General features: G+C 47.7%; 1 protein-coding gene across 1 annotated transcript in view; it reads left to right on the top strand.

Moving 5' to 3' along the window:
* The window catches only part of LOC120369057, a 37,056-nt gene extending 17,193 nt beyond the window's left edge, over positions 1–19,863 (top strand). Inside the window, exons 11-20 of the mRNA XM_039481948.1 lie at positions 1,479–1,923; positions 4,951–5,054; positions 5,936–6,090; positions 8,885–9,053; positions 9,556–9,679; positions 13,570–13,685; positions 13,956–14,170; positions 15,070–15,178; positions 18,258–18,461; positions 19,089–19,863. Coding sequence (XP_039337882.1) covers positions 1,479–1,923; positions 4,951–5,054; positions 5,936–6,090; positions 8,885–9,053; positions 9,556–9,679; positions 13,570–13,685; positions 13,956–14,170; positions 15,070–15,178; positions 18,258–18,461; positions 19,089–19,176 — 1,729 coding nt within the window. The 3' untranslated portion in view covers positions 19,177–19,863. The remainder of the gene's footprint in view (positions 1–1,478; positions 1,924–4,950; positions 5,055–5,935; positions 6,091–8,884; positions 9,054–9,555; positions 9,680–13,569; positions 13,686–13,955; positions 14,171–15,069; positions 15,179–18,257; positions 18,462–19,088) is intronic.
* The last annotated feature ends 1,295 nt before the right edge of the window (positions 19,864–21,158 follow it).

Genomic DNA, 21,158 nt, shown 5'->3' with positions numbered 1-21,158 from the left:
CCCTGCCCCAGCCCCGAGCCCCCCCTCAACCCAGCACCCCTTTCTGCACCCCAAACCCCTCATCCCTAATCCCACCCCAGAGCCTGCACCCCCAGCCCAGAGCCCTGACCGGCTCCCGCACCCTGAACCCCTCATTCCCAGCCCTCACCCCTGCACCCAAACCTTCTGCCCCAGCCCTGAGCTCCTCCCACACCCCAAACCCCTCATCCCCAGCTCTGTTGGGTCGCAGGCATCAACAATCTTCTTCAACTGGGTCACCAGAAAAAAAGTTTTAAAACCATTGCATTAGACAAACACAGAACAAAGAGATGAAAAGACGTGAATTGCCCAGCAGCAGAACCAGGGATAGAAGCCAGGTCTGCTTTCCCTAAGCCAGCCCTGCAGGCACTTCCTTAACCTTTCCCCTCAGCCATTCTCGTTGTCCTCCCCTCTCTCCCATGGATTTATGCACTGTTTCTACCCTATCTTTATCCAGCAATTTGCCTCCACAGGGACCCCAGCGCTCCTCCATCACCAGCCAGCTTCGATGAGGTGCATACGGAGTTAGAGCATCAGCTGACAGAAACCTATTGTCTTCAGTGGGGCCATGCTGATTTACTCCAGCCCAGGATTTGGTCCCACGAGTCATCTTTTCAGCACCCAGCACAATGGGAGCCCTGATCTTGGTCGGGGTCTGTGCAGCGCCTGGCAGAATGGGCCCCCCGTCTCAGCTGGGGTCTGTGCAGCGCCTGGCAGAATGGGCCCCCCGTCTCAGCTGGGGTCTGTGCAGTGCCTGGCAGAATGGGCCCCCCGTCTCAGCTGGGGTCTGTGCAGCGCCTGATACAATGGAACAATAGTCTGAGTTGGAGCCTCTAACTGTAATGCCAATAATAATCAACCAGTGCAAAGCAGGCTTGGTGCTCTTGTGTTACTGGAAGCCTAATGCCTTGCAAACACTGCCCTTTGTCCCACATTTACTGAATCAGGAGATTTTGTCTCCCTTTCCCTTCAAGCTAATCCCTCAAACCCAGAGTAGAACTTTAACCCAAGTAAGATGATTATGGTTTACATAACCCACACAAGCACCCATTTAACCCAATCAATTTCCTAAAGCTCCCCCCACCATTACCACCACGACACATACACAGTTTCCAGCATCCCAAAACGAAACAGTCCAACTGAGGTGATCCAAGTTCACACCACAGGTTGCTCAGATTTTCTTCCAACAGACTGGGATCCCCGCTGAGACCCCAGATCTTGGGGTGGATGCCAGGTTGATAGCGGTTTCAACGTTGTAGGCAAGAATTTAGTGGGGTTGTGATAAAGGGAACTTTTTTCTGAGACAATAAGACTGAACTTTCCCATGCAGCTGTCCAAGTTTTGCTTTTCTCCTGTAGGAAGTGGCTGGCTATAGCTGTCGTGCTTTGACAGATCTCTAAAGAAAGCTGGAACTTTTGTAGGAGGTGCCCTTTCCAAATGCAGCTCCGTTTGTGAAACTCATTTAAGTCCTCAGGAGGCGAGTTAACGGTGGATCCGTTCGTCATGAGTTTCGCCGAACTCCTAGACAGCATTGGCGGCATGGGCCGCTTTCAAATCATCCATGTCGCTTTGCTGGTTATCCCTGTTTTAATGACAGCCTCTCATAACCTCCTGCAGAATTTTTCTGCTGCTGTCCCAGGACACCACTGCCAGATCCGGGTCGCTGCCAACAGCACGGGTGGTACAAACGTGACTCAAAGGCTGAGCACCAAAGAGCTCTTGAGGATCTCCATCCCCATGGATGGGGACTGGGAGCCGGAGAAGTGTCGCCGGTTCATCACCACCCAGTGGCAGCTCCTAAATCCCAACGCCACCGTCGCGAATGAGACAGAGATGGAAACAGAGCCATGCACGGATGGGTGGACCTACGACAAGAGCATCTTCACCAACACCATCATTACGGAGGTAAGGAAGGGCCAAAAGCGCTCATCGCTGCTCAGCGAAACCCTGCATTGCTTGGGTGTTATTGATCAATATTTACACCTGATTGCACAGGAGCAGGAGGAAGTGTGGTCCAGCCAGTGAACTGTGACTTGGGTTCAATTCCTGTCTCTGAACCATTCCTACTCTGTCACCTTAGGCAAATTACGGGATTTGCCCAACTGGATCAGACCTAAGGCCCATTCAGCCCAGTCTCCTGTCTTGGACAATGGCCAGCAGCAGATGCTTCAGGGACAGGTGTAAGAACCCTGCAGTAACCCCATGTGAGATAACCTGTCCCATACATAGGTCTCATCCTGAGCTTTAGTAGTTGGAGATCGACACAAGCCCTGAAGTACCAGGTTTAATATCCCTCTCAGAAGCCTTGTTGTTATGATTACTCTGGATGTTCTTGATATCCATAGAAATGTCTAATTCCTCTTTCAATCTTGTTAACTTCTTCCCCTCAATGACTTCATGTGGCAGTGAGTTCCACAGGCTAATCCCACATCATGTGGAAAAGTGTATTTCCTCTCATCGGTTTTGAACTCCCATCTATTAATTTCATTGAACATCCCCTTGTTATGAGACAGGAAGAACAGATGCTCCTGATCTGCTGCGTCTCTCCCACTCGTCGTTTTATAGACTTTTATCCTGTCCCCTCTAATTCAACTCCTTTGCAAGGTAAATGATCCCAGTCCTTTCAATCTCTCTCCACAAGAGGGTTTCTCAGGCTCTTGGTCATTCTTGTTGTCCTCCAATGAACCCCTTTCAGTTCTGCAATATCCTTTGTGAGATGGGGTGACTAGGTCTGCACCCGGCAATCTCTTCATCTCTCTGTCCCTCACATTCCCATATCGGTAAAACATGGATAATTCTTCCTTTCTCCCACCTGTGTCTATTTGGAATGTAAACCCTTAAGGGTGGGGGCTATCTTTTACTGCATTTGCATGTTTTAATTTTTAATAATGGAGATATACCTATCTCCTAGAACTGGAAGGAACCCCCATGGGTCATTGAGTCCAGCCCCCTGCCTTCACTAGCAGGACCAAGTAGTGATTTTGCCCTTTGCTGGAGATTCTACCTGCTGCTAAAACAGAAAATAATAATGTCATATATGATGAGATACTGTTGGTCTACATGCCTTCTGCTCCTATTATTTACTGACAATTTGTCCTGGGAAGGAACATTCAGATTATCAAAGGGGTTTCTGGTAACTGTTTGCCAGATGGTTAGAAATGGCTGTAGCTGGATATAATTAAACTCAGCCCTTCCCATGATTCAAAGAGCTTTACAAACTTGTCCATTGCTGTGAGCTGTGTGTGTAGTAGTACCATTAACTCCATTTTACAGATGGGGAAACTGAGTCACAGGGTGGTGACATGACTTGCCCAAGGTCATAGTTGTGTCAACCAGAGAGCTGGCTACAGAACCCAGGAGTCCTAGGCTTTCAGTCCTACTCCTGTAACCCCTAGAATCACACAAGCTGCCATAGAACCCAGGAATCCCAGTCCTAGTGCTCCAGGCACTAGAACATTCTCCTTCCAAGTGCCAGGAGCAGAACCCAGGAAACCTGATGCCCAGTCTCTATTTAACCACTAGACCTCACTCTCCTCCCACAGCCATGGATAGAACCCAGCAATCCTGACTCCCAGCCCCCCACTCTAGCCTACTAGACCCCACTGCTCCACAAGAGCTCGGACTAAACCCCAGGAGTCCTTAGGCCCAGTCCCTGCTTTAACCAATACAGGTAATTCCACAGTTTGGAATTATGACCCACAATGCTCTGCTCTAACCACTAGGCAACACCATGCAGCTGCATAATAGTAAATACTAAGATGGTCATTTATTTAAATATCCACCAGTAGTTATATCACTCACACATGTGACCTCATACAAGCTGCGAGCCACCCCGTTAACAAATCCACTGACACAGCAAAGTACTGTTTGCTTGTTTAACCAATGCTGAGCTGCAGGACTGCACACAGAGAAACTTCCCTGCCCTTGACAATTCTCAGATTGTTGGTTAGTTAAATATTTACTTGCAATTTAAAAAAATATATAAATACAAAGCAGGGATTAATTTTAGTTTAAATGTAACCTTATTTACCAAATGCAATGGTGCCAATAAAATCATTATTGTTATTAAAGTATCTGTAGTGCCTCAAGACCCCAACTAAGATCAGGGCCCCCTTGTGCCAGGTAGTGCACAGACCCTGACTGAGATGGGGGCCCCCATTGTGCCAGGCAATGCACAGACAGTGAGAGAAACAGTCCCTACCCTGAAGAGCCAACAATCTAAACAGACAGTGGGTGGGAGGGGAAACAACTTACCCAAGATCACACAGCAGGTGAGCCTACACCAGACCCCAGCTCTCCTGAGTCCCAGGCCAGCGCATTGTCACGAGGCCACCTTTCCTCTGCTTCAAGGGTTTCTGGTGCTCAAAGCTGTTGGTGGGGCTGCAGGAGCAGAGGCAGCAGCCTCGTGACCTCTTGCTCTATGCCTCCCCCTTTTGCTACCTGCAGCCTGAGGCATTCCACCTCCCACTGGCAGCAAGCAGTACTGCACCCTGAAGTCCATCAATCACCTAATATGGTCATTACAGAACTGCTGGGGATAATTCCCCTTAGCCCAGGGGTTCTCAAACTGGGGGTCGGGACCCCTCAGGGGGTTGCAAGGTTATTATATGGGGGGTTGTGAGCTGTCAGCCTGCACCCCCAAACCCCGCTTTGCATCTAGCATTTATAATGGTGTTAAATATATTAAAAAGTGTTTTTAATGTATAAGCGGGGTCGTACTCAGAGGCTTGCCGTGTGAAAGGGGTCACCAGTGCAAAAGTTTGAGAACCACTGCCTTAGCCCCTAGAGACCAGCCATCCCAGCTCTCCATTATACCTTTGTCTGCTAAGTTAAATACTCCCCCCATCCATAACATTGGCTGTTTCCTCCTTGTGTGGGTATGAGCGGCTTGTTCTGACAATGTCTTGATCCCCTTTCCTCCCCCGCCTGCAGTGGGACCTGGTGTGTAACCTGCGGACGCTCGGACAGATGGCTCAGTCAATTTACATGGCTGGGGTGCTGGTGGGAGCGCTCGTGTTTGGAAGCTTAGCAGACAGGTGGGTCTCTGAAAGGCTCTTCCTCCTCCCCGCTCTGAGAGCAGCTACAGGGGCCCAGAAAGCAGCAGCCATGAGGTGAATGGTATCTGCTGGGGCTAAGGGCAAAAGTCCAGGCAGTGAACTGAATAGTTAAATGTTGACTTCAGAGATGAGGTTTACCCATGGGGTAGAATAATCCCAGAGTCTAATAGCCTAGTGTGTCCAGATGCAAAGCTGGAGTAAAACAGCATCACTCCCCTGGAGTCAGTGGGGCCAGATTCCTAGCTGGTGTAAATCGGCACCACTCATTGGTGCCAACAAGCATTTTCCTATTGTATTCAATGAGCATTGGATGAGGCCCATTCATACCAGCTGAGGATCTGACCCACGGCCTGGCAGTTGCTACATTTTCCTTTGCTTATGTTCATCCTCTTCCTTCTAGTTGCATTCCCTCTCCCTGCATGATCGTGTGCCCATTGAAGCCAAAGGCACGACTCCCATTGTTTTCCATGCTGCAGAGGCCAGAAAGCAACTCCTCTCAGTGCTTGCGGTTTACCCTTTCCCCTACACTTGAGATGGTGATCCACGGCCCCTTGTAGTCATTGCTTAGCCGCATTTAACTCATTTATAGCCTTGCCTTGTGGGTCAGTCCCTCCGGGGCCCTGGTCATTTGTGCTTACTCTCCCCTGAGCACCTTACAGGCTAGGTCAGAACACACAGAGATTAGATTAGATAAAATAGATAATCTGTATCCACGTGCCCAGGACTGAATGCAGATTGCCAGGTGTGGTCGCATCAATGCTGTCCCCACCTATCCACAGGGTTCTGTGGCTCTGCATATACAGGAATCTATCAGTCACCAGACCCCAGCACAGCTATTAACATGCCTTCCTGTGCCACAGGTTCGGGCGGAAGGCTCTCCTGAGCTGGTCTTACCTGCAGATGGCTGTCTCGGGCACCTGCACTGCCTTCTCGCCCAATTTCACCGCATACTGCGTCTTCCGCTTCCTGGTTGGGATGGCCCTTTCTGGGATCATCCTCAACTGTATGTCACTGGGTAAGGGACCTTCTTCCACTGCTCCTTGTTTTTAACCTGGGAAAATTCACCCTGGTTATAACTACCTGCATTACGGTTGCTCCTAGGAGACCCCAACACAATGTGCACATTATTTCTGGTATTACAGTAGCACCTAGAAGCCCCATTCTGGTGTGTGTATAATTGGTAGTGTTACAGTAGCACCTTGATGACCCAGTATAGCGTGCATATTAGGAATATTACAGTAGCACCTTATGAAGATCAGAGCCACATTAGCTTGGACAGGTTATTAGTAGTATTATAATAGCACCCAGAGGCACTAAGTAAAATCAGAGGATCATTACAGTGTGTTCAATATTAATATTACAGTAGCATCTAGCAGCCCTGAGATCTGATCCCCATTATTCGACGCACTGGATGTCTACCTCCCTCTTTGTGTCTGCTGCAAAGAGGATATAACTCTGCTCCAGCCACAGAGCCCTGCTTAACGGACAGCCACCATCTTAGTGACTTGGGGCTGGGAATTGACCCAGAGAACCTCCAAGCTAATGAGTTCTTTAGCTCAGCCCATAGAGACTCATGCACGCAGCTCTAGGTTACATGTGCACATAGTGAGACTGTCCCGGCCCCAAAGAGCTTATAATAGACAAAGGAAGAATTATTGTCCCCATTTTATAGACGAGGGTTCAGAGGGGTTTGATTTTCCTACCATCACACAGGGATCCTGTGCCAGAGCCAGGAACCAAACCCAGCTCACTTGAGTCCCCCTGAGAGGCCAACCTACCTCTCAAGCCCCAGCAGCCCTCATTAACTGGGAGAGCTGTGAAGCTGCTGTCCTACTTCTCATGACCCAGCCCAGCCAGAAGGCAAGACACACGTCCCTGGTATGCGCTGTGAGCGATCTAACAATCCCCCACTTCTCTTTTAGCACCTGAGCTAACAATGGCAATGCAGATTAGGGGCTGGTATTTTTTATCACTGTCTTCTCGATAGCTGCTCAGAACAGATCACATTATAATTGTGTATCCTAGGACCCAGGTTATTATTATTCATATTGCAGTAACCTAAGAGCACTAACCTAGGAGCCCCACTCATGGACCAGCACCCTGTTGTGCTAGGTGCTGCACAAACACGGAACAAAAAGATGGTTCCTAAGTAACCTACTTTTTTTTCTTTTGGGATTCTCAATGTTCTCGTTTTCCAGGCAAATATCTGATTCCTCTTTTGAATGCTGCTAAGGTCTCAGCCTCAAGGGGAACTTACGACAGTGATCAGAGGGGTAGTCGTGTTAGTCTGGATCTGTAAAAGCAGCAAAGAGTCCTGTGGCATCTTATAGACTAACAGACATATTGGAGCAGGACTCTTTGCTGCTTTTATGACAGTGAGTTACGCAGGCTAATGGTGCGTTGTTATACAGGACTCCCAGCATTGCTTTGCAGCCACCCCTGCCCTCAAATGCCTGGTTTTCATTTTTGGATGCTGTTTTCCTGCTCTTGTTGGTTTTGACCTGGCTCCAGCATACAAATATTTATCCCTGGGTTTGCATGCATCACTTCTGCTTATATTCAGCCCAAGCCAGGAGGGTGTCTCAGAGGGAGACCAGCATTGTAGCATCACTGGATTACAATAATAATACTTTGCAATTAAGGACATGTTAAAAAAAAGTTTGTTTTGGAATTGTGGGTGAGGGTTTGAGTCGGTCCATTCTAATATTAATGGCGCTAAAACAGTCTCTGTTATGGTAGCACCTAGAAGTTCTGACTGAAACCGGGGGCCCCATTGTGCCAGGCACTAAACAGACCCCAAGATCAGGGCCCCCAGCGTGCTGGGTGCTGACAGCCCCTGATCGTGCCTGGTGCTGCACAGACTCCAGTCAAGATCAGGGCATCCATTGTGCTGGGCCTGGTCCATTCACATAGTGAGCAACAGTTCCTGCCTTGAAGAGTTTATGGTTTAAAATACACAAAGGGTGGGAAAGTGGAATAGGAGACAAAGGGTGGTGTACAGAGACCACTGCCGACTGTGCTGACCAGCACAGTCTCATTGTTTCTTGGTGTCTCCCCCATCTGTCTTTCTGCATCCAGCTGTTGTCTTTTGTCTTATATTTTAAACTCATCTCTTTGTTGTGGGTGTATACAGCACCTAGCACAATGGGGTTCTGGTGCATGATTCCTAAGGCTATGTCTACACTGGCAATTGAACGACAAAACTTTTGTCTTTCAGAGGTGTTAACCCCTCCCCCCACCCCCCTGCTCCCTGAAAGACAAGTTTTGCCGCAACAAGCATCATGTGTGAACAGCGCGTTGTTGGCAGGAGCACTCTCCTGACAACAGCGCAAACACCACTTATTGGAGATAAAAAAACCTTCGATCAGCAAGAGAGCCAACAAACAGTGGCTACACTGCACGACTTTTAGCAGCACGGCTGTGGCGACACAGCCACGTCGCTAAACGCTGTGTAGTGCAGACATAACCTAAGTCAGGGTTTCTCAAACAGGGGTCGCTGCTTCTGTAGGGAAAGCCCCTGACGGGACGGGACGGTGTGTTTACCTGCCCCGTCCGCAGGTCCGTGGCTCCCACTGGCCGCGAATCGCGGCTCTGGGCCAATGGGAGCTGCTGGAAGCGGCAGCCAGTAAGTCCCTCAGCCCGCGCCACTTCCAGCAGCTCCCACTGGCCCGGAGCAGCGATCTCAAACCGAATTTGCAAATAGTTTTGGTCAACCTGAACCTGTATTTTTCAGTAAATAAACTGTGAGTCCAAAACATTTTGCCCAGCTCTTGTATTAACCCCTTTGGTCTGGGTGCCTTCCTTTCCAGTTGTTGAGTGGGTGCCAATCAATGTACGGACCATAGCCGGCACGGTGGTGGGATACTGCGCTACCATTGGGCAGATTGTTCTTGCAGGCTTGGCATATGCCCTCCCGGACTGGCGCTGGTTACAATTCACCGCATCTATGCCCTTCTTCATCTTCTTTCTCTACTCCTGGTAAGTGCATTGTTGATAGGTTCACAGGGCAAGATTCTGATCTCACTCTTAGATACCCATCTGATTTAGCTGTGATCTGCTACACAGCCTAATGCCCCCATTGTTTGCAACTGTCTTTACTACATAAAGGAGCTTGACTGGTCCTGAAAGAATGTGCTGGGCACACCCATTGGCTTTACCAAGGTCTGTGACTGTCTTTGGATCCAAGGCAGTCATCTGTACCTGTCAGTGCAGAAAATGCATATGTTCAAGGGCTAGTACTGTAGCGGCTCAAACTCAGCTGGGAGCTGTAGGTCCTACTATAATGGAAATAACAACAACTTGGTGGAGCTTCTCTGTGTTTGCAACAGTGTAACTTCTTCTCAGAATCTTCCCCACAAACTCTTAGCTCTACCCACGGCTGTGTCCCTAATTCCCATGAGCCGCAAATTCCTACAAAGAGAACCCAACTGGAAAGAAGGAAGCACTCCATTGTTTCTTGGCATTGCTGCTCATTTTGCAGGTGGTTTGCAGAGTCCGCTCGCTGGCTGGTTCTATCAGGAAAATCGGACCGAGCAGTCCAGGTGCTTAAGAAAGTTGCTCAGATAAATAGAAAAAAAGAAGAAGGAGACAAGCTCAATACTGAGGTAAAGAGATGAATGGAATTGTTGCACCATCAAAAGAAACCACAGATAATCATATCTTATGTGCAATAAGGATGGTATCCCTGAGGACTTAAGTGATGTGTAGGCTTGCAGCTGGCCCTCTGAACTGTATGATGCACTAGGGTCAGAAGTGCCCAGGATGCACCACCTCATCTCTCCAAGATGGTGCATCATGGGAGATATAGTCCAACCAGGGAGCCTGGCCTGTAGAGAAGAATGGGAGCATGAGACACCTGAATTACAACTTCCATGAGGCACCAGGGCAGCATTCCCAAACAGAAATATTTCCATTTCTAGTCTGTTTCAGTATTTGAATTTTCACTGAAAATTTGAAATTTTGCGTGGGAAAAAACTCCCACATTTTCTGTCCAGATCTATTCATGCATCATTGCATGACACTCATGCATTTAGCAGTAGAACTGGTCAGGAATTTTCCAACTAAACTTATTTTTGTTGGAAAATCAACAAATTTATCATTTTGAAGTTTTTGGAAAAAAGTTTCAAAATTCCTATTTCAAACATTTTTTAAAAGAAAAATTCAATATTTTCAGTTTCAACATTTTTGCTAATTATAGTTTAAAATTTTAAATAGAAAAAATGTCAAAATTGAAATAAAACATTTTGAAAATGTCAAAATAATGTTTCAATTGATTCAAACTCAATTTTTTTTCATACTGTCAATTTGTGAAAATTTTTGAGGCTGTCTTCTCATACTGATTTGGGATCAGAAAAATTTGAGATCTCCAAAATTTTCCAGGGATGGGAAAACTGTTTCCCACCCAGCTCTTCGGCAGCTTTCTCATGCATGCCATTGGCTCAGGTCAAATCTTACCTAGTAGAGCGAGAGTGTGAACACGACAATTCCGCCTTGAAATTTGTCCCAAGGGATCGTGCATGAGGCTGGGATCCAGAAGTCCATGGGGATAAACATCACCCTGGCATTTAAATAACATGCATAAAATTTCATTGTGGAGCTTCACAACATTTGATGGCTATACACAGATTATATTAAGGTGAAATTCATCCCTGAGTTAGCACAAATTCTGTGCAGCACTTAAATCCCATCTAAACTATGTTTTTAAGGACTTAAATGTAACAACTGGTACATAAGCTTTGTGCTGCACAGGAATTAATTTCACCTTGGGAGGAGTGTTGGAGATTCTGCAATACACTGTGGGCCAGATGATGTTTTTGTTTACCCTGCTGTAAATCCAGAGTCAAAGGAGTTATTCCAAATTTACACTGGTGCAACTGAAAGCAGAATACACCCCTCAAACTTTGTCATCCAATCCATTTAGGCTTTGGCAGCCAGGTGCTCAGCTAGAGAAAATCAGCATAGTTAATGTGTCTATGTCGATTTATATCAGCTGAGGAGCTGGTCCATGGACTCATAGATTTTAAGGCCATTAGACCATTAGTTTGACCTCCTGCATAACCCAGGCCATAGAATTTCATCCAGTTACTACTGTATTGAGCCCGGTAACTTTTGTGTGACTAAAGCATCTTCCAGGAAGGCAGACAGTCTTGATTTGATGACATCAAGAGATAGGGAATGCACCGCTTCTCTTGGGAGTTTGTTTCAATGGTGAGTCACCTTCCCTGTTAAAATTTTTTGCTTCATTTCTAATTTGAATTTGTCTGGCTTCAGCTTCCAGCCACTGGTTCTTGGTCTGCCTTTCACTTTCTTGAGAGTCCTTTAATACTTGATATTTTCTTCCCAGGATTATACCCTGTAATCAAGTCACCTCTTGATCCTCCTTCTGATAAAATAAACAGGTTGAGCTCCTTCAGTCGCTCACTCTAAGGCATTCTTTCCAGCCCTCAAATCATCATTCATAGATTTTAAGGCCAAAACAAGGGACCACCAGATCATCTAGCCAGACATGCCATATATTTCAGGCCACAGAATTTCATCCAGTTACTTCTGTATTGAGCCCAATAACCCCTCTAGCCTTATCCAAATACAAGCTTCTCAAGGTCATCTGAATAACCACACTTACTGATCTGGGATATTTGCTGACATTAATTTAATATATGGATGATATAAATCCAGCATGCTTCCAATGATGCTTAAATTCTGGCCCTAGTCCAGTGATCAAAATCAGACTACACATTTGTTTGCCTTTTGTGCTGGAATTCTGATTTCTAATTCATTCCAAAGGACAAGAGTCTGTTGTTTTTCCAACCTGAAAATCATTGTCATTAATATGCCTGGTAAAGTCCCATGATTCTGACTTGCAGAAAGAAGCAGTTTCATTTGCAAAAGTAAACCTCTTAAGATGTGCAGAAAGATAAGACTGTGAGGTCTTAGCACTAATAAGAATTCTGATGCTCATGCCAATGGACTGAACTAAGATTAGTAATTCCTGCCCTTTCATGATCTCAGCTGCTTGTTTCTCGAAGATAAACAGGGACACAAAATGCCTTTGGGTACAAACTATGCTACTTGTATTTCACAATAGATTGCAGTGTGTTTCAATACTAACAGTTCTATTATGTTAAGACAATGGCTTACGAGATGTGGGGCTGAGCAGGGGGCACTTTCTCCTTGGAATCCATGGTAGCCCTGATGCCCCAGTGCCATGCTAGGGAACAGTGTTACAAGGAGTAAGGTGGAGGGGCCCCAGCAGGGGGCGCTGTCCCCTTACAGTCAGTGCCGACCCCAGTGACCCACAATGATTCACTGGAGGTGGAAATATGTGGTCAGTTAAGGTCCCTGGGCCCTTTTCCAAATGGGGTTAGTTACCCCAGGGATAAAGCTGCCCTCACTTCAGTGGCATCTAGGCTAGAGCACAAGGGAGAATTTCAGCTTTAACACTTCAGACCAAATTATCCCAGGACTAATGTCCCAGGAAAACCCACCAAAGTCAAATTATCTTCATCTTCTGTCCTAAGGTTGAGTAGCATTATTATGAGCTGTTAAACAGCTTCTGCTTTCTAACCCAGAGCATTTCAGTGGTGGATGAAGTGATCCGATCTATCTGCATACATACCCCTCTATCTGTATCTATCTAAGTTCATATGTAACTGGATGAACATATTTTAAAAAAATCAGGAAAGTCTCTGTGTTCTGCTTTTTCTCTTAAGTCTGCGTTAGGATCACTTCAGCGTTGTGCCACCTCCTGTAGCCAAGCGATAGCTCTTGGATGGACACTAGAGGGGGATGCAGGATTGGTTGTATGTTTTCTTCTGTGCTGAGCTTACCCACATTCCTGGTCTGCTTTTGTTTCCTCTAAATGGAATGGTGCAAACATTTTAAAACAGCTCCTCGGCCGTCACAGGAATTGCCTGACTGGATTAGACCGGTGATCTGTGTAACCCAGTATCCTGTCTCTGATAGTAGCTAGCATGGAGTCCCATTCCAGGCTCTGGGAGAAGAGCAGGGTCTAGTGGTCAGAGCTGGAGGAGGCTGGGAATCAGGATTTCTGGGTTGCATTCCCAACTTTGGGAGGGGAGCGATGCCTACTGGTTAGAGCTAGGAACTGGGAATCAGGACTTCTGGGTTCTCATCCTATCTCAAACGCTGGCAGACTATTCTTTATCTATCCGTTATTTTGTAGCCCTTTATCAGGTCCCCACTTGCTGTGGTAAACATTCCCAATCCTTTCAGTCTCCTGGGAGTCTCTCCAGAGCTCTAATCATTCGCATCGCACATCTTTGCCTCCCCTCACTGCATATTTCTGCTACACCCTATGGGCCAGATCCTCAGCTTCATTGTCAATTGACTTCAAAAGCGCAACAACTGGTTTATACCAGCTGGGGATCTGGCCCCATTTTCTCCAATGGAGCATATCAAATGTGCTGAACACAATGAGGAGGGTGCAGCAGGATAATACACCAGAATTATTTTTCCTACTGTCTCTTCTCCCTAGGTCTTGAAATCCAACATGGAGAAGGAAATGGCCTTGGCACAATCTTCCTACACGTTGTACAGTTTGGTCCGCACACCCAACGTACGCAGGATATCCTGCTGCATATCTAGTGTCTGGTAGGTGTGCTCTATTCTTTCTTTCTAACCCCGAGGCCCCAGTGCAGCACTAGGGGGCGCTGTGCTGCAGGGAGAGGGGTGGGGGGCTCAGTAGGGGGCACCCTCTCCTCAGAGTCAGTGCAGACCCCAATGCCAACCATGATTCATTGGAGGTAAAAACATGTGGCCAGTCAAGATCCCCCTGTCCCTTTTCCCATCGGAGTTAGTTACACCAGGGATAAATCTGGCCCCACTGTATATTTACATCCCCCCTCCAATGACCATTCACAGGTTTGCCACCAGCTTTGCCTTCTATGGCTTGGCCATGGACCTGCAGCACTTCGGCTTCAACATTTATCTCATCCAGGTGGCTTTTGGCTCCATTGACATCCCAGCCAAGCTGGGCGCTGCCATCGGGATGAGCTTCATCGGCCGGCGCTTCACCCAGGCAGCTTCCGTCATCCTGGCCGGGCTGGCGATCCTGGCCAACATATTTGTGCCACGAGGTGGGCATTCAGGGTGCAGCAGCCAGGGGAGAGATGGGGCTGAATGAAGATTACCTGGGACCCTAGTCATACCATGACATAGGACAGCCTACTCCCAAGATGATTTCCCCCTGGCCACAGCCCTCAGAGCCCAAATCCACCCCTACGGCCATACCACCAGGGGCTTCCCCTGACCCAATACCCTACCCCAGAGGCCTCTCCTGGCTCATGGCCCCACCCTCACAATCCAACCTCACCCCGTGGCCCTGCAGCTTTGGCTGAACCCCTCCCCCACAGCCAAAGTTCTCTCCACAGCCTTGCCCCCATAGCCAAACCTGACCTCATGGCCTTACCTCCCCACAGCTATGCCTCCCCTCCACAACCCACCACTGCATGACCCGACCTCGACCCCCACAGTCCAACCCTGACCTATGGCCCCACGTCTCCTTAAAGTGGCAGAGGGAGTGATCCCCTTGGGAGCAGAACAGGAGTATCATGGGAGATGTTGTCCAGTCAGGGAGCCAGGCCCACAAAGGAGAATGGGGACAAGAGGCAACTGAACTACAACTCCCATGTGGCACTAGAATAGCATCAAAATATTTCAACTTTCGGGCGTTCATTTTTTGACACACAAAAAATGATATTGTCTGTGGGAGGCAGACACACTCTGTGAAAACTTTGTTTGGTTGAAAACCCCAATTTTCCATCAAAAGAACAGTTTTGATGGAAAATTTCTGACTATCTCTAATGTAGACATCTCTTTTATAGATCATAGTGTTACTCTGGCCATATCTCGGATACATATTGTATATAGGCACTGAGTGACCAGCCTTGGCTAGGACTGTTTCAGCAACTGATCCCCTTCATGACTGCTACCAGCACTGACCATTAACTCTCATCTTTTTATGTCCCCCCACAAGAGCTGAAGGCCTTACGTACATCCCTGGCAGTGCTTGGAAAAGGATGCTTAGCCTCTTCCTTTAACTGTTTGTACCTCTATACCGGCGAGCTGTACCCAACAGTCATCAGGTACCTACTGCAGCAACTCATCTATTTCTGCGTTAGATGAAAATCTACCCAATGCTTTACTTAAGTTAGGGGGTCAGCGCTTTACTCAAGACAGGGCTTCTCAGGCGCAGCTGGAACCAGAGCTCCGAATTTCCATTCCAAAGGAAGTTCCAACATTTCAAAATTTCTTTTGAGATGAAAATTCCAAAAAAATTTCATTTCAGAAATATCTGAACAACCTTATTGAAACTCAGGTTATTGGGTTCAACATAGGGTAACTGGGTGAAATTTAACAACTCATGTTATACCAGAGGTCAGACTAGAAGATCTACTGGTCCCTTTGGGCCTTAAACTCTATGAACATTTCAATAAGGACTTATCAAAACAGTAACTGATTTATCATTTCAACTATTATATCACATTCTATTATATAAACCACTGAATCGTAGCAATGTAGAGCTGGAAGGGACCTCAAGAGGTCATCTAGTCTATCCCCCCATGCTGAGGCAGGATTAAGTATACCTACACCACCCCTGACAGGTATTTGTCTAACTGTTCTTAAAAAAATATGAAGAACGGGGATTCCACAACCTCTGTTGGTAACCTGCTCCTATCCTTAGAGTTTGAAAGTTTTTTCCTAAAACCCAACCTGAATCTCCCATGCTGCAAACTAAACTGACTCCTTGTCCTAACCTTGGTGGACATGGAGAACAATTGATCATCCTCTTTATAACAACTATTTACATATTTGAAGACTTATGTGTTTTCCCCATTCCCCTGCCTCCAGTCTTCTCTAGACTAAACATGCCCAGTTCTACCCACCTTTCCTCATAGGTCAGGTTTTCTAATCCGCTGATCATTTTTGTTGGTCTCCTCTGGACTCTCTCCAAGACACAGTACTCCAGCTGAGGCATCATCAGTGCCGAGTAGGGTGGAACAATTGCCTCCTGTTCCTTACATACAACACTCCTGTTACATCCCAGAATCACAGTGGCCTTTTTCACATCATGTCACTGTTGACGCTCATTCAACGTGTGATCCACTATAACCCTTAGATCGTTTTCAGCAGTACGACCACCTAGCCAGCTATTCATCATTTTGTATATGTGCTTTTGATTTTTCCGTCTTACATGCAGTTGTCACAGATCACCTGGCCCTTTAAGGGTAATTGAGCTCAGCCACACCTGTGCCAATTTAGCTAGCCCCCGCCTTGGCTGGTCCTGGTCAGATGTTGGAAGAACTCTGTGGAAGGTCCTGAGCAAGGGTCTGAAGGAGACTGTGAAAGGTTCCAGGGAAGGAGTCCGGGCTGTGTCCCACAGCCAAAGACAGACCGAAGGGTAACCCAGAAAGGATTGGGAACTGAGTCTGATGGGTGGGCTGAAGGGGAGCCCAGGTGGGGACAAAGAACTTTTGATTGTGTTTGAACTTCTGTTACCTCAAGGGATGATTGAACCCTGAGTGAGCCAGCCAGAGGGCTGAGCCATGTGAACCCCCAGGAGAGACAGGAAAGCCAGAGGAGGAGGAAACTGAGGCAGAGAATGCTTGCAGCACCACACTCAAGCAGCACGGGGTGCTACAAGGCAGGCATGTCCCATGACACTAGTACTTTGTACTTGTCCTTATTGAATTTCATCTTATTGATTAATATAATAATCAAAATGATAAATTGGTTATTATTTCAGTAAGTCCCTGTTGAACCGTTTTGATAAAGGCCGTTCAATATTTTCAAGCCCTGCACTTTCTGTATATCTGATTAGCTAAAGAACGCACCTGGGAGGGAGGAGGTTTCTTTCCTTCCATTGGCCGGAGGAGGGAAATAGGTGAGTCGATTGACCTTTGCCCTCCCCCCAGGGGCGGCTCTAGGCACCAGCAAAACAAGCTGGTGCCTAGGGCGGCAAAATCTAGGGGGCGGCAAAAGGCTGGGTCCCAGCTCATCCTGCCGCTGCGAGTCGAGGAGCGGCCCGTCCCCTGTCGCCGGGGGGGGGGGGGGGGGAGGGCGGCAGGCTGGGCCGGCGGACCTGCCGCAGTCATGCCTGCGGGAGGTCCACCGGAGCCCCGGGACGACTGGACCTGCCGCAGGCATGACTGCGGCAGCTCAAGCGGAGCCGCCGGACCCGCGAGCCGTCCGCAGCCGCGGGAGGTCCAGCCGAGCCACGCGGGACCAGCGGTCCCTCTGCAGTCATGCCCGCGGGAGGTCCGCTGCTCCCGCGGCTCCGGGGCGCCTCCCGCGCATGACTGCTTGGAGCGGCCAAAAAGGTAGAGCCGCCCCTGCCTCCCCCACCCCCAATGTAAGGCTTCTCCTGTTCCCATCCTTGGGCTCCCAAGGCTCCACCAGGGCAAAAAGAAAAACAACAAAGCCCTTCGACCTCACTGAAATGAAATGTTTCAATCATTTTTCATTGAAAATTTTGACGAAATCATTATGTTCCCATTAAATATTTCATTGTTGTTGAATCACCATTTTCCAACGGCAAACTGTTCCAGTGGAAAATTTTCCCTCAGTTCTAGTCTTAGGCCTAAAGTAACATTTTCTGCATGACCTAAGTCCCATTTTCAAAACTTTCTCCCTGTTAAAAATGTGCACCTTGTTTCCAGTTTGAATTGGTCTAGCTCCAACTCCCAGCCCTTGGATCTCTCATTTGCCCTTTTTTCTGATGCCTCAAAGGAAGCATCTCTGCTAGGAGATCACTTCTCCCCACCCAGGTATTTACAGACTATAATCCTATTGTACAGCATCAGCCTTCCTGTCACAGTGAGTCCTGACCTCAGTTTGGGGATAGCCTCAAAGATTAAAGTCAACCCCAAACATTTAGTTTTGATCCCTCCCTACCCTGACAGAATTTTTTTTTTAAATTGGCAAAAATGTGACCTTTTTCCCACAGCAAAATTCACTTTTGCAGAAACTGCATTTCCTGATGAAGGGAAGTTCCTAACTGGCTGTAGAAATAAGGAAAGCCGGTTCTGATCAAAGGCCATTTCTGAGCAGACCAAGGGGAGAAAAAAGTCCATGGGCAGATTGAGTCTGGTCTTTTCCAGAATCAGTCCAATATTATCATGATTTTATGATTTCTTCTTTAAAGGTTGTTTTCTACACTTGCAGACAGACCGGCATGGGGCTTGGAAGCACCATGGCTCGTGTGGGCGGCATAGTGGCTCCGGTGGTAAGGGTGACGGGGGAATATTTCCCATACTTCCCACCAATTATATATGGGACAGCTCCTATAATCTCAGGCATCGCTGCTATATTCCTGCCAGAGACCCTCAATGTGCCATTGCCTGACACCATAGAAGAAGTGGAGAGAGGGTTAGTCCAGTTTCACTTCATTTTGATTGTGTCCCCTCCTACAGTAGTTAGTCTGAGCCTTCTCTCTCTCGTATAAATGGGAAGAAACTGCCTTGGATCCAATATAACTACACTATAGTAAGAGAAGAACTGACACTTCCCACCTTAACAGCAGAATGGGTTAGTGCTGGACTGAGAGTCAGGAGACTGGGTTTCACTCCCGTCACTCTGTGCCCCTGTTTCCCCTCCCACTCTTTGTCTATTCTTCCTTTTTAGATCATAAGATCTTTAGGGCAGGGACTGTCTCCTATTACATGTCTGTCCAATCTGACCCACTGGAGTCCTGGTCTCAGTTAGGGTGGGTAAATAAGCCAGAGCTCAACTGGAGTCAACACGTCCATATCCCCAGCCGGTGTAAATTGGTTGTAGTGCCACTGAAGTGAATGAGGCCAGATTTCCAGGTGGTGTAAATAAATGAAGCTCAGTTGGAGTCAATGGGCCAGATCACCAACTAGTGAAAATCGGACATAGCTCCATTGAAGTCAGTGGCCAGCTGTGGCCTTAGGCCAATTCAAAACAGCAGAAGATCTGGCTCAATATTTATTTGTGTGTGTGTGTCTCTCTCTCTCTCTTTTTTTTTTTTTTAAGGAAAAGGGCCAGAGACCTAAAGAATGACGAGCAAAAGGAGAAGATTCTTCTGCAGACAATGGGGCCGGCAATGCTGCAGGAAGCCTGATGGTGTGATGCAAGAGGGGGCCCCTTGGGTTAGGTAGTCCTCTGCTCAAAGTGTCACCCATGTTTCTGTACACAGCAGTACACTCACAGGGCCTGGCTCTGTGCAGTGCTGCAGAGCAGAGAGAGGCTGCAGGGGAGTCAGAACAAATAAATGGCAGATTCCTCAGTCTTTGAAGTCTCTCTCTCACACACACACATGCGTGTGCGCACACTCCGATACTCGCACTCATACATACACTGACTCGTGTGCATGTTCACACTTACACTCATGCATACACCCGGTCCCATTCACACACACACATACACACTCATTCACTCAGGCAGATGTTCTCACACACTCCTGCTCACACACACTTGCAACAAACACACAGGTCGGCACTGTTAGAAGGCTCCCTCCCTTTCCACCACAGCTGATTAACACTCGACCTCCTGCCATCTGACAATAAGTTGGTTCCCAACCCAAATCTCATAAACAGCTGTGTTTTATGGAAACCTCACCCTATAAATCTAATGGCTGTGGATGGAATGTGTTTCATTCAGCTCCCATTGTAGAGAGGCCCATGGCCATTTTTCACATACCTGAATACCAGAGCCCTTGGGTCAGAGGAAATGTTTAAACAATTTCAATTACCATCACGTCTGTTTCCATGGGGTGTAAACAGAACACTCATGCTGCCTAATAAATGCCGACTCCCGTTAAGGTGGTGGTCTGGGATGACCCATTCATCTCCTGCCCATGGTATCACCACCTCTCCAATGGAGGACTCCCATTATGGCTCTGTATCTGCTGAAGGGTTCATTCTTTTAGCCCTAAAATTATCTTCATCCCAGATGGGACAGAAAGTTTGGACCATATTCGTGGCTGGTGTAAATGGGCAGAGCTCCACTGACTTCAGTGGAGTGATGCCCCTTTACACTAGGCTGGGCATCTGGCCCCTTTACTCCAAAGAAACTTTGCCCAAATTACACCAGCTGGGGATCTGGCCCTACTGTTGCCAATGGAGTGACACCAACTGAGGATCTGTTCCATTAATTCCAGTGGAGCTATGGCTGATTTACATCAGCTGGGGATCTGGACCCATTGACTCCAATGGAACTACAGGTCTAGTCCTGACTCAGAGAGGTTGAATGATTAGCGCAGTGGGGGAAGGGAAGTCAGGACTTCTGGAACATAGTCCCCTCCCAGCTCTGGGATGCAAATAGGTTACAGCACAAGACTCCTGGGTACTATTTCTGGTTATGGGAACGGAGTGGGATCTAGTGGATTAGAGAGGGGGGTGCTAGGAGTCAGGATTTCTGGATTCTATTGCCAGCTCTGGGACACAGGGGTCTAGTGCAGGGTTCTGCAACCTGCGGCATGTGAGCTGATTTTTAGTGGCACTCTGCTGCCAGCCAGGGTCCTGGCCGCCTGCCCCACTCAGCCCGCTGCCGGCCTGGATGGACAGAACCCCGGGCCAGCAGCAGCCTGAGCAGGGCCAGTGGATGGAACACCAGCCCGCTGCTGGTCTGGGGTTGCATCCGCCGGCCCCTGTAAATGTAAAATGTATTACTGGCACGCAAAGCCTTAAATTACAGTAAATAAATGAACACTTGGCACACCACTTCTCAAAGGCTGCCGACCCCTGGTCTAGTGGTTAGAGCAGATAGGGCTAGGAGTCAGGACTTCTGGGTCTATTCCTGATTCTATCTCTGGCCTCTGCGTAGTCTAAGTGGGTAGAACAACGGGCATTTGCTCCACTCCTTGGGACAGTATCAGTGTATGATACTGAGCCTGGCCTGGCAAAATAACTCTGTCGTTCTGCATTGTATCAGACCTGGATCCATAGCTCTTGGTTTAATGCAAATAAAGAGAGAGGATGCATTTGGGACCCAAGTGCAATAAATTATAAAGCACTCAGGGGACAGTTCATCCACTCTGTTCTCTGGGCTGGATGAACATGTCTTATCCTATATCATTCTGTGTATAGAGGGTGCCCTGTGCAG

Source organism: Mauremys reevesii, linkage group 7 (genome assembly GCF_016161935.1).
Source record: "Mauremys reevesii isolate NIE-2019 linkage group 7, ASM1616193v1, whole genome shotgun sequence".
NCBI classification, from domain to species: Eukaryota; Metazoa; Chordata; order Testudines; family Geoemydidae; genus Mauremys; species Mauremys reevesii.
This window is presented reverse-complemented; position numbering and strand designations above follow the sequence as displayed.